The sequence below is a fragment of the Triplophysa dalaica genome, chromosome 1 (genome assembly GCF_015846415.1).
Source record: "Triplophysa dalaica isolate WHDGS20190420 chromosome 1, ASM1584641v1, whole genome shotgun sequence".
NCBI classification, from domain to species: Eukaryota; Metazoa; Chordata; class Actinopteri; order Cypriniformes; family Nemacheilidae; genus Triplophysa; species Triplophysa dalaica.
Window position 1 is genome coordinate 28578423 of NC_079542.1, and position 13847 is coordinate 28592269.

Below are 13847 nucleotides of genomic sequence, written 5' to 3' on the forward strand. Positions count from 1 at the left end.
GACAGCATTAGGTGAGACCATGTCCAGTATTGGAGAAGCTGGAGGAGATTGTGTACCGTGTGCAGTTGCTACCCCGGGGCGCAAAGTGGTACTGCATCGTGATAGCATGGCACCATTTCAGTGCTCTGCAATACCGCAGTTTAACAAAGTGCTTCCTCCACATGCTGGTGAGTCTCCAGGGGTGCCGGAGGGAGAGAACCAACCAGTTAGTTTGGACACTGAGTGCCTGCCCGCTGCAGCATTGCCTGTAGTCTCTCAGGGGGACTGTTCGCAGAACTCTGAAGAAGCAGCACCTGATGATCACTATCAGACTTCCCCGAGAGGACGTCCAAGGAGGAAGAGAAAAACCCTGACTAGATTTAAAGACTTTGTCCTTGGGGACGAGGACTTTAATAAGAGGAGGTAGTGTAACATGTTTGAATTGTTGTTAATACTGCCATGATAGTTCATGTGCGTTGCACTTTAAGTAATTTCCTTGAGGAGGGCTGTTATTTGATGTAGTTGGAGTGCAGGACGCTCTGCCCCTTGTTTTCTGTGTGAATGGGAAGCGGCTTAAGGAGGAGGAGGAGAGCCAGCTGGTGCAAGTGAGATTCTCTGACATAGCCAGGTGTGTACAGCGTGGGTTGTGGCCGACAACAGCCTGAATAAACACTCTTTTGTTCCAGTACTCGTCTGGTTATTTTGAGAACGTAACAATACATTTATACATTTATACTGATTGAGACTGTTTTATGGAAATACTATTTTATGTTTGTGTGGTGACTGAAGTTACAATAGAAAAAAAAGTATTTTTGTTACACAATGTTGTAACATTTATGTAACAGGTTCTATATATGGTTTAAATCAAACTTCGCTTATAAATAAATATATATAAAACATGTGCATACACATATACAGTATAAATAACTAGATTTTATAACAAATTAATTTGCATACTAACATACTATAACTTGCATTTTCATGTAAACTTCATGCACACTTACATCTAAACACCTATACAAATAAACTCAGTGCATTCAAATACAAAAACATGATTCATGTATATCCTTTAAATCACTCACGCAAACTCAATGCATGCAGCGTCACTTATGAAACGCGCTCGCCTAACAATAACGCAACATTTGTTTGTATAAATCTGATGATGAATATCATGTGTTTGTGCCCTCTCAGTTTAAACGGATTTTATTTCCGTGTAAAAGGAAGTCTGCGTCCAGGGGTGTGGCCAAGGGCTGGTTGTTGCAGCAACTACCAATGACAAAATCCAGTTCCTTTCAAAGACCTTTGAAATTTTCCAATTCGTTCCACCAGTTTAAAAACAGTACTCATGTTAATACTGCTCCCTTTTCAAATAATGATAATAGTTGAATTAACTGTACCACAAATGTGTGCTCTTGATTTTGTAAACTGTACTCTCAATTTCTTCAATCTTACAAATTCATAAACCGTACACATAAGAATTATTTAAACATTTATTGAAATCAAAAGAACCGTTTGGTATATGTGCACGCATATTTAATAAGTGACACTGCATGCATCTAGGTTCCATGTTTGTGTGAGTGATTTAAAGGTGTATACGCATTGATCATGTTTATAGGTATGCGTGCAAGTGTATATGCGAGAATGTAATTGCCAATATAGTACGGTAGAAATAGCTGGTAAGGCTAACAGTGTGATAAATATTTTGTGTATTAATGTATTAAGTTTATTTGGCATCAAACATTGCATATAAGAAGTATACATTTAAATAAGTTGTCAATTAATAATTTTTGAAACTCATATATTCCTATTTTTATCCAGGTGGCACCTACTTTATGATTTCTCGAAGTCTGGGTCCTGAGCTGGGAGCACCTATTGGTCTGCTCTTTTCATTTGCCAATGCTCTTGCCTGTTCACTCAATACAGTGGGGTTTGCAGAGACTGTCAGAGATGTTCTCAAAGTGAGACATGCACCAATACATACGGTTAAAGAATGTTCTGATTGTGTTTAATTTATTCTTGCATATTTGCAAACTCAGAGAGCTGCTCAAATAAAAAACTTTAAAAAGGGTGAAAATGTGGTTAGAGAGGGAAACAGGAATCTGCTTGAATTATTTGTGGCTGGTCTGTTCATTTATTATAAATTATACATTTTACAAGTTTAACTGCTGTAATGCTAACTGCTATATTTAGACACTTACTAGAATGCCATCTCACTTTTAACCACATTTCCTCTCAGTCTTGTTATACTCATTCTCTTTCACAAAAACACACTTTTTTCTCTCAGGACAATAATGCTGAGATGGTGGACCCTATCAATGATGTGCGAATTGTAGGGGCAATTACTGTTGTTATTCTCCTCCTCATCACACTTGCTGGCATGAGTTGGGAGGCTAAGGTATTCCATACACTGTGACTGTATCTTCCTGTTAGCACTGCAACTTTCATTTCCCAATAATCTCACTTTTATTGCTAACTCATGTGTCATTTCTCTTTGTTTTTCTCGGACCTCAGGCCCAGATTTTATTCTTTATTGCAATCTTACTGTCCATAGCAAATTATTTTGTCGGCACAGTTATTCCTCCAAACAAAGAAAAGATGGCTGTGGGATTCTTTGGCTACAAATGTGAGTATGCTGATGTGAACAGGCAATCCTTAAATAATGCTGCCTTGAACCATGCTGCAAACAGCCAAAACTGTCATTGCCAAACGTGGTGAAAGACCGGTTTGTTCACCAGATTAACCAGTTGGATTTCCAGTCAACAATTTGGTGTCACAGTTATGTCACCATTAACTTTCAAAATACTCATGATGTGATCAAAATGTAGACGTAACGGCACACTTACTGTGTGCTCAAGACTGTGTGCTTAGAGGTTTAGATGAGACTGGTTTGACACACTTTGTTGATCAGTGTTTGCTTTTAACATTGGGTCTTTTTTCAACTCAGCATGTCTCGATGACCACTCTCAAGATTTATAGCAAAGTTTTAAATTTGTCAGCCATCCGGTTTTGATGTCATTTACACATTCGGTTAGCTTTGAAAACTGGGCGGTATCATAACACATTCTGTTAGCTTTGAAAACTGGGTGGTATAACCCAGTTTTGAGGAAATGTAAAGCTGGGGATCATAAGCAGAGCAATGGAAATTTTATGTATGTTTCATGATCATTACTCCTAAGGGAAGCATGTAAGGTGGAAAAAGGATGGGCCCTAAAACTGATCCCTCTGGCACTCTGAATTTAACTCGAGATACTTGTGACATATGTGACCAACAATGATATGACGTGATGAGAATTAATCATTACCAGAGCATATTTATCAGACGGCATTACATAGATGACAACTTCGAAAATTGATCATAATTAGAGCCTTATGTAATTTTAATTTATTTGCCTGTAACAAAATTATATTTTTTGCCATTTGGTTAAAAGCTAAAGGCACAGTTATGTTAAATAGAAAGTTTTTCATAGTTAAAGTTAAATATTAGGTTATTACAAAATTAAAATAAAGCTTATCATCTTCATAAAAAAACCTAGTTTTGCCTTTGGTTCAACCTATAAATTTAATTTTGCTTAAAATTATTTAAGCAAAATTATCACTTGATAAAAGTAATAAAAGTGTCTATAACTTATTACAGCAATAACCTTAAGTTTGTCCAAAGTTGAAGTAATTGTTTTAAAGGTTAAAGTAAAAAATGTTCAGTGTGGGCAGTGTGGACTGTTGGTGGCCCTAGAGGGTTATAGTTAGAGACTACCTTTAGGGTATTTTATGTTTAGTCATAGTTGTTTAAGGGTTTCTTGATTGTCATGAGTCATTTGACTGTCCACTGATCTTTTCTGATTATCCATGTCCTCCACAATCTTTGCTTTTTCAGCATTTCTGGATATTTGACTCATGTCCAGCAATAACTGTAGGATGTCGAGATTCCTCTTTTTACATTGAGGAAAATCAAGAGACTCATTCACAACTATGACAATAGATAGAAACATGCAGTGCTGCCCACAGAGTCAACACCATTTATTTAAAGTCAGGTAGGTGTAAACCTTTGAAAGCACAGAAAAAGAACAACTGCGGGTTGGAATTTTAATAATCATCTTAAAAAGCAGGTCCTGGATCAATATGCTAGAGCAGAAATGTCATTTTAAGCTTTGCTGATGAAAAATCACAATTATGCTGAGCCAAAATAACACACTTTTGATTTTGCAGCTGAGATCTTCATTGAGAATCTGCTGCCTTCATTTAGAGGAAAAGATGGATCTTTCTTCAGGATGTTTTCCATTTTCTTCCCAGCTGCACAGGAATTTTGTCTGGGGTTAACATCTGTGGGGATCTAAAGGTATTTTTTTATATTTAAAGTATTATGTTAACAGGAATATATATATATATATATATATATATATATATATATAATATATTATATACAGTATATTCAGTTCGATGAAGTTAAGCTCTTGACTTTATGAATTTACTTCTCTTTCCACTTTAAGTGCTTATAATACTATTCCAAAAGGAACACTTAGATTAGATTAGATTAGATTCAACTTTATTGTCATTACACATATACAAGTACAGTGTAACGAAATGTAGTAATAATAATATGTGCAGTAATAAAGAGAAAAAATGTTTTTAAGTTAAAGATGGGGTAAAACGCCCAGTTGCAGCAAATGTCATGTTAATCTTGAGTACCTACTGTATAAAGTAGTATTACATACTTCGTATTTACTAAATAAAGAGTATTTAGTCTGATAAATTTTATAAAAGAGAGATACAGAGAGATAAAAGACGAGCTGCTGGAGCCAGGCAGAGGGGACGGAACTACAGCATGAGGTCTCATTACATCATTGCATCAATCCCTTTTTGTGTATTTACATTATGCACGTACCCACCGATTGCAATCAAACACAGACATATGACTTAGTTTGACTTACCACGTGCTGTTCATGTCAGGCATCTTTTAGCGTTGTTTCAAAAGATCTCCAAATCCAGCGATTTATCCACCGTTTATATACATTCATCACCAATATGCATTGAGGAAACAAACACAGCTACATTTCTTTAAGCCGAGTGAAGCAGGATTGATGTGTGTGCTGCTCTTTCTCACACTGGCTGGTTGACACGTGGGCGTGGCCAATAAAAGGGAATAGGATCCATATTACGAAACAAGGTGGAGTGGTGGGGGAGGTTCATCGAGCACAGAAATTCTACTTCATACGTCCAACTTTTTTCTTAACAAGTTGACCATCCTAAGAAGCCAGCACGTTTAACAGTGTAAAGAAGTCAGAATGCATAAAATTGCATGATACCCCATCTTTAAGTCGGAGAAAGTTACATTTTGTGATGGGTGTCAAACAGTAACAAGAATGAGAAATACAGTATTGCAATGTTAAAATTGATCTTTGTTAGGAGAACTTTTTCATGATGTTTGGTTGAGTTCGGGCGCTTAACAGGTTGCCCGAGGTGACTGGATGTTCATCAATTTAATTGTGTATGACCCTTTTCCGAAACAAAATCCATTCAAAACAAGGATGAAATTGATGCAAATATGATTGGTCAGTTTTACTGTCAATCAAAATTAACAGTCGGCCAGCGTTACGCTACTGGAAGCTGCCCCAACCCCATGTAAGCACATGTTTAACTGCGACTGCTCCCGGATCTTTGATTACTCTCGTGAGACTTGGAAATCTCATGTGGATCGATCCAGGAAGTCAAATACACATGTCTTATAGGGAAAAATATTATTTTTTAAGATAGTTTAGGTCATCACAAGGTGCTTTATGAATCACAATTGTTATGGCAAAGAAAATATATTATATAAATAAAGTAAATCAGTTCCGAGAATATTGCAGAACAGAGCTAGCAGACCCTTTAAAGAAACTGAGTTACTGTGTGACTGGCCACATGGTTCATGGTGCGCCCAATAGTTCAAAACAAATCAGTACTGTCAACCTATCTCAATGGATTTTAGGGGGACATACGACAGCAACTATTACACACATTTTGCTAAATAAATCAGCAGATGGTGTAGACTGAATAGTACTACGTTGAATACATTTATAGCAAGGTTTTGTCTGGAGAGTAATATAAATATTTACATTTACATTTATGCATTTTGCAAACGTTTTTATCCAAAGGGACTTTTATTGCATGATTCTATACATTTTTTTATTTTGAGTATGTGCAATCCCTGGTCTCTTGATACTTGACCTTCACTAAAATAAATAACACTCTTTGGTCAATAAAGAAAGACATGGTGAAAATAATTCAGTCAAAGTCGCTTTTATGATAGATGTTAAGCCTTATTAAAATGTTTATATTTAGATTAGATATAATTGGGTTATTAAAGACTGATAAGAAGAGTAACGTGGGTAGAAAATACCCCCAGCACATACCACAACATTAATTTGCACAACAAAACACACTCATGACTATTGAGCATATTCATTCAATAATAAATATTGTATACCAATATTGTTTTTCCAATTAGCTTAGTTTTTTTTCCCTCACCAAATGTATCTTAACACATTGTTTCAATGACCAAAGAAGACCAAACTTTTAAGTAAAATGTAAAAGTTGGTGTTTACAATTATGGTGGTTTGTTATATTTCAAAATTAATTGCAGGTACAATAGTGATATTGTTTCATTGCAATTATAGAGATCACCTGAACATCAATATCAGAAGAAATATTCAGAAGATGTCATAAAAAGATGTGGTAAAAAATGTAATTCTGGCTCCTCAGGGAGCATGTGTCACGACCAACACAGAATTCCCTGTTTTATGTGGGGAGAGACGTTTTTTGCCCTTTGGTTTTCCATACTCTCCCCGAGTCTCATCTGTTCCCGCCCTTTCTGTCTCGTTAGCTTTCCCTTAGTGTTTGATCTTTGTCATCTGGTCCCTATTAATTATCCTGTGTCTTGTCCCCCTATAAAACATCCTCTTGTTTCATTGTCCTGTGCTGGTTCGTTGTTTGTACTTGCTTGTACTTTTGCTTCAACTCGTGCTCTTGCTGTTTGTGTTTCTTGTTCCTGTATTCTTGTAACCTTGTTCCTGTTCCCTCGTCTTAGAAAGTGTTAGTTTAGTGTTCGTTCCAAGTGTTTGTTTTCTTAGTTTAGTATTTCAGTAAGTCTCTTTTTTAACTTTATTATTTATCCTGTATTATTTTCCCCCTCGTGGGTTTTTTGTTTGCCTTTTGTCTTGTTATATATATAATAAATCCCTGTTACCCCTACCTTCCGTCTCGTGCTTGCCTGCACTTGGGTTCTCCCCTTGTCAAATCATGACAGCATGCCTTTATTTTGTGGGGCAAGTCGCTTTGGATAAAAGTGTCTGTCAAATGCATAAATGTATGGCAATGAGTGTAATGTCCATTAATATAAATATCCGCCAAACCGTTAAAATGTATAAGCATGCCGTTCTTTCATCAACTGTACAGCAAATGCGTTTGGGAGACATTGAAGTGAATAGGCTTTTTGGAAGTACAGCGTTTGGAAGCAGATTCTTGGTTTCATATTTATAATCTTTGATACAAAAACGACACAATAAAAAGGTGGCTGATGTGGAACAGGCAGCTTTTGCGACCAATCGAAAAGACTTTTCGGCATGCCCATTTCTCTGACCTGCAGATGCTCCTGTCTCAGTCAGCACGGGTGCTTTTCTCTCAGCGTCTATTCATTTAAGTAAGCCGCAGTGAGCTGACGGTACTAAGCTCATCAGAGAAATTAGACTGCATTTCCAGTAACTGCTGGTTAACTTCAACTGTCTGTTTTATGTATTAGTGTGAATAAAGTCTACAGCGTGTTGTTCCCCCTTAAGTCTCGCTTAAATAATTCGCACAATCATCGTTATGTCTAAGTCAATATATGCTTGCTCAAGCTCAAGTCTCACGAATCCTACAGTATATGGGATCCACGGCGAGACATATGCCTTTCAAGCAGTTCAAACTTCCCCCTGTCATGCATAAGGCGTGGAAAATGTCCTATTGGGCAATTCAACTGTGCTGGGCTTCCTACCCATGTCGGCAGGATCCGTTACTATAAAGCATAATGTTTCCACACATCTATGGCTATGAAAAACACAAGAGGAGGAATACCCCTAGAGTCTGCTAGAGCTGTTGTACAAAATGACTCATGGACGGATCAAATGGCAACCGACCTAGGAAAGGAAATGACAAAGAACTAGGAGATCAGCACAGCAGAAAATGGAACAACAGGACAAAAACTACAGAGATGCAATTGTGGCTGGACAAAGGTTAAATCAGAGAAAGGTCTCAAGATCCATCAGGGCAAGAAGAAATGCCTGAGAGAGCTTAGTGAGGTGGCTTGCATTGACTTGCACATTGACTTGTATTGACTTTACAAGAGGTAGGACAAATCAGTCTGTTAAACCCAGTGGCGGGACAGCAACACAGCCCACAGGATATCTGAACCCCAGACGAACCCCAGCCAGACATAAACTTACCAGCAATCAGTAACCCGGAGACTACCCAGCCGCAGCAAGCAATAGAAAGAAAAATGGATGCAAGAAGACCTCTGGTACTTTAGCATAAATCCAGCAACAAAGAATGGGAAACCATTGACCTGGATCTTGTCCAGCTTTTAGCAGGCCAAAAAGGAGATGTTGAACGAAAACTGGAGAAGATGGGGGAGGTCATCTACGATGGGGTGGAGAGATTTGGAGTGAAAAGCAAGAACCCAAAGTAGAAAAGAAATTGAAAAAATTGTGAGAGAAAGGAGCAGCCTGAGGAAGCAGTAGAAGGCCACAGATGAGGAAAGGAAGGGACTAGATGCAATACAAAGCGATTTAGAAGTTGCCTGTCCTCACTGCGAACAGTAGAGAGTTTGAGAAACCAACAAAAGAAGGAGTGAACTAGGACGGCATTCTACAAAAATCCTTACAAGTTTGACAATAGCATCTTTAGCAAGGAGACAGCTGGGACTCTCAAAGTACCTATAACAGATCTTGAGGAACACCTACGGAAAATGTATTCTGACGATCAGAGGCATGAGCAAATTTCCATTCCAGAGGACATGCCACTAATTCAGCTTCAAAACACCAGATGGACACAAGGCCCCCTTCTAATAATACGACACACACCCAGGCTGGATCAACCTACCTCGGCTTACCATGGCAGAGGGTGTCTTGTGATAAAGGGCCGAAACACCCAATGAGGCTGCGGTGCACAACTGATGAAGTGTCGCATTGCTGGCAAAAATACAAAGGTCATTATCAGTAGCACCTCACCTTGAATGCGATCATAATATTGAGAGCTGATTAGATTGGATTCAATTTATTGTCATTACACATATACAAGTACAGTGTAACGAAATGGATTAAGAAGAAAATAACAGCATAACATGAGGAAAAGTGGTGAGAAAAGAATACACATAATAGACCATAGACAAGACTTGCAACAGGGGAGGTTAATCCAGCTCCGGCAAGCAGCCATCCGGTCCAGTGCCATTACAGCACCGTTCACAGACCCGCTTATCAGGCTGGCGGTTCAAAGCCACGGAGGTGTGGGATCGGGTGAGGGCAATGTGTGTATTTGTGTCTGTATGTGTGATAGTTTGTAAGCATCATGAGTCTGTATAGTGGGGGAGGAACGCAAGAGCATCTCACTGTGCTCTTCACAGGGTTGATTTTCCAGCTGCCACCTTGGCCAAGGCCAGTGCTGGTTCCAGGGAGCCGAAAAGATTGCGATAGTTTAGTCAAGAAGCCGTATCCAAGATGTCACGGCAACCCTCATTGTCCATTCTGATCTCCAATACCATCAATTTTTCTTTCCAAAAGCTGTGAGGATCTCCCTGATACAAAACATATTTCGGTTAATAGTTTCTGTCGCAATGCTGACCGCTTTTCCCACAGCTTCAATCGATACAGGGAGCCTTGTTCGGCTTTGGACAGCTGTTCCCGTTTTATGAATTTTTCGATAACCCAGGGCAAAGCCTAATCCAATCAGCACAAGACCTGTTATCATGGTTCCGAATAGGTAGATATCTTCGATGTCCTCCACGGAAAGAGCCGCCAGACATACGACCCGCCATCTCTCCCACGCGTCCATCGTGTACGTTCCGTCAGGGCAGACAGGTTCCCCCGAACCCAAGCTTCTCGTCGAGAAAATGGTGTCAATTGCGGTGAGAGACCATTTGATCAGATCCATAATTTTACAAGTTTGGAGAGCAGTGCAGAGAGAGTCTCTCAATAGATGAGACGAGATGAGACAAAGCAGGGAAAATAAGGGCAAGGACGGGGAGTGAAAAAATGCGACTGCCTCCGCTGAGAGCCAAACGAGAAGCTTACGTAGGGGTATTTAGCCAAATTTTTGCAAAGTATTATTACTATTCATTCACAAAATGTCTTACTGCTCATTGCAAACAGGAGCTTTAGGCTACCTGAAAATGAAGGAAGTAGTATTGGTATTTCATTTTATTATAATCTTTTCAGCTATGTTGAAGTTGAAACTACTCTTAAAATAGAACGCTCTAGCTTTTTCAGTAAAGTTTTCCAGTGTGTATGCTTCTCCTTCTTGCTTACAACTAGTTTAGACCCATCCCAGCAAGCCAAATTATACGACTGTTATGTAAAGGCAATGTAATCTTATGACGAAAGTTACGCCAACGCTGATCGGAAAAGTGAAATTCCTGGATTCATCATGACCTTGTGACATAATCTGCCGGTCGTGAAAACACATTGGATTAAAAAATTGAGTTGGGACCCAGTTAGTAATTAAACTATTTTATTTAATATTCTTTGGGCTGATATTTACCCAAAACTATTTTAGAGACTTGTTAAATAACATATAATGACCACAAAGGAAAACAATAAAGATATTTACAGAAAATGCAAGTTCACAGGTTCAAGTTTTTGAAAGTTCAAAAAACAGATCAAGGTAACGTAAAGGTATTCCCTGCACTTTATTTAAAGGTTCTGTGTGTAAGTTTCAGAGGCCACTATTGGCGATGTAGGAAATTGCAACCTACAGCTCCGATACCCCCCTCTCCCTCCCATTAGAGAAGCTTCGGTTGGCGTCACAGGACAAAAGGGTTCCGTTAATGATAGCAGCCGTTATCGGTGGTGTTGATAATTGCAATCTACGTCTCACAGGCGAACAACAGACCGAAGCTACGGACACAGGACAGAGATGTCGTCGTCTGAGACAGCAGAGAGTAACCTTTGCAAGTCAAGTGACGAGGTTTATTTACAAAGAAAAATAAATAAATTAAATTGACTTTCATTGATTCATTATTTACTCTAATCGTTATAGTGAATATTATTGTAACTTGTTTAGCATTGTGTCAGTGATTTATTCCCTTATTTTGCATAGCATTTTTTGGCACGGTAATTTGGTTCGTAGTTTACTGCCTATTGAAACCGCTTGCTAATGCTAAAGGCGCGTAAACTAACCGCGAAAGTCTTAGCAGACGTTTGGCATCACCCCAATTGATCAATTGTATCTTCTCAAATCTTCGTTGACACTGTATTGCTGATAAACTATGCAACTTGGAAGTTTGGATTTTATCCTATCAATTATTAAATTACACATTTGTATGCACAGAAGCTAAGCAGTATTATAATTAGTGGTGGGCCGTTAACGGCGTTAACGGCGTTAACGCAGTGAGACTCTTATCGCGCGATAAAAAAAATGTCGCCGTTAATCTATTTTCAAAGTTGGGTTGGGAGCTGGGTCTATACTACGCAAGCTATGATGACTTTCACTTGATATTTAGCGCGGATGTATACCAGCTTAACTGCACTGTACGGGCGAGAACGAGATTTTTCAACTCGCGTGATTCACGTCATTCGCGGAAGCAGAAGCCGGCTCATCATCTCATAACCAGGACTTCATTCGCGCGATTCGCGCAGCAAGTAGGTCTATTGGCTCTTTGCATTAACATATAAATCACTCGCGCTTGACACGCCATTCGCGTTTGGTCTGAACACAACATAACGTTACTGTGAAATTACCGCATCAAACGTGACGTGATAACATGGATGCAGCTATGAAGCCGCCGGGTTTGCTTCAGGGATATTAATTTTTAAGAAGCTTCCCAATAGAAACATCGACAAGACTAAGGTTGTTTGCACCTTGTGCAATGCGGAATTGGTTTAAAAAAAACACTTTCTCTCAACAGGTAGTGGTCTAGCTTTAGTTGAAACCAGTAACTTTGTATTGAGATCTAATGTATTATGGCTCCTGTATGACATATCGCTTGTTGCTCCCTCACTCTTTGTAAGTCGCTTTGGATAAAAGCGTCTGCTAAATGACTAAATGTAAATGTACTGCAGGAGCTCTTCCAGTCTCAAGTACCACCTAAACGCAAAGCATCCCTTAGCTAATGCGGAAGTAAACACAAGTTCATCTTATTGAACATAATTTAATTTTCATCACCAATTATCATAGTAGAACAGCTTTCTCAAGCAGTTTGTGATGCATTTTGGAAACAGGAGATGAGCCCCTGGTCTAATGCGCCACCTGGCTTGAGAAACCCGTTCTCAAAGACTTACTTTTAGTCATTATTTGGGTAGCACACATATTCTGAATGCCTTCGGCAGAATTCAAATGAGCCATTTTAATCTAGATTAATCTAGATTAATCTTGGAATAATCTAGATTAATCTAGATTAAAAAATTAATCTATGCCCACCACTAATTATAATATAATTTACACCCGATTTATGCAAATTATGATTGTAAAAATGATTTCTAACTTGATTTGCACACAGCCATGCAAAAGGAATTATAGTACAATTACAAAGTGCTAAAAACATGGAAAAAACTAACTTGATGCTCATGTTCATCTATTAGCTAAAGCTATCAAACAAACAGTTCACTTATATTGTGGAAATTAGACAAACTTACCGGTCCAGCAGAAAGCAGGCAACTTCGGCGTCGCTTTGTAACCCTTGTCCTGCTTCAGTGTCCTCCATTTGGGAAAAGCCACGCCGATGTTTATTCAGGTTTTCTGCTGATTTTTGTCTCGACTTCGCCTTGCTGCATCGTATTTTCTCTTTATTGAACGAACAGATTGACGCTCTATCGGCTCGTGTGCAGAGTATGTGTGGTCCGCCATTATCGCAAATTTTGCTTCTTACTGCAACAAAGAACGTTTATATTTCTAATAAAAAACACGACAATTAAATGCTATTATTGTTCTTCCTCTTCTTCTGCCAATCCTTCTATGCTAGTAGCTTGCAAGCTGCCTCAAAACCACAGCCGAAGAAGACGAAGAACTAGTCCCTTGCATTCTTCGTTTTACGAAACGCGGTTAGTTTGTCAGTGTAGTGCTACTATAGAAACATGGCTGTGCACATGATAAATTACATGTAAGGGTGTGCCCGCGGTGCATATACATAAAATGGCTCATTGTACTGCATGGTAAAATAACATTTCGGTTCATTTTGTAAGGTATTTCTTCACCACTCACACATAGTTTTGTATTATATATTACATTTTGGTGAATAAATCCTTCAAAATCCTACACACTGTACCTTTAAGATGTATTAATGACGTCTTATTAAGCAAATTGATCGATCTGTGCAAGAAATTGAACATTATTTACAACATTATAAATGGAAATGCACATTTTCCAAAATGCGTTCCAATCGCATATGTTCCTTACTTATAAGGGCAGAGCACTTGATGTGGAGACTCTGGGGAGAGATGGACAATTTCACCACATGAAATACCTGTTTGTATGACACTTGGCAAACGGAGTGATACAGGAACTCAATATTTCTCTATATCTTGGACGAGCCTTCTTATTGTGTCCCTTTCTCACATTGACCTTCAAGCGCGTAAAACCGCCGTTTGATAAGCACCCTGCCTGCTGCTCACTTTCGTCCTCCTCCATGATTTAACTAAATTGGCAACGTT

General features: G+C 38.7%; 1 protein-coding gene across 1 annotated transcript in view; it reads left to right on the plus strand.

Moving 5' to 3' along the window:
• The first annotated feature begins 19 nt into the window (after positions 1–19).
• The window catches only part of LOC130417397 (solute carrier family 12 member 3-like), a 34039-nt gene continuing 20211 nt past the window's right edge, over positions 20–13847 (plus strand). The window contains 6 exon segments of the mRNA XM_056742956.1: positions 20–402; positions 1790–1937; positions 2264–2374; positions 2491–2602; positions 4183–4263; positions 4266–4312. Of these exon segments, the coding sequence (XP_056598934.1) occupies positions 20–402; positions 1790–1937; positions 2264–2374; positions 2491–2602; positions 4183–4263; positions 4266–4312 (882 nt within the window).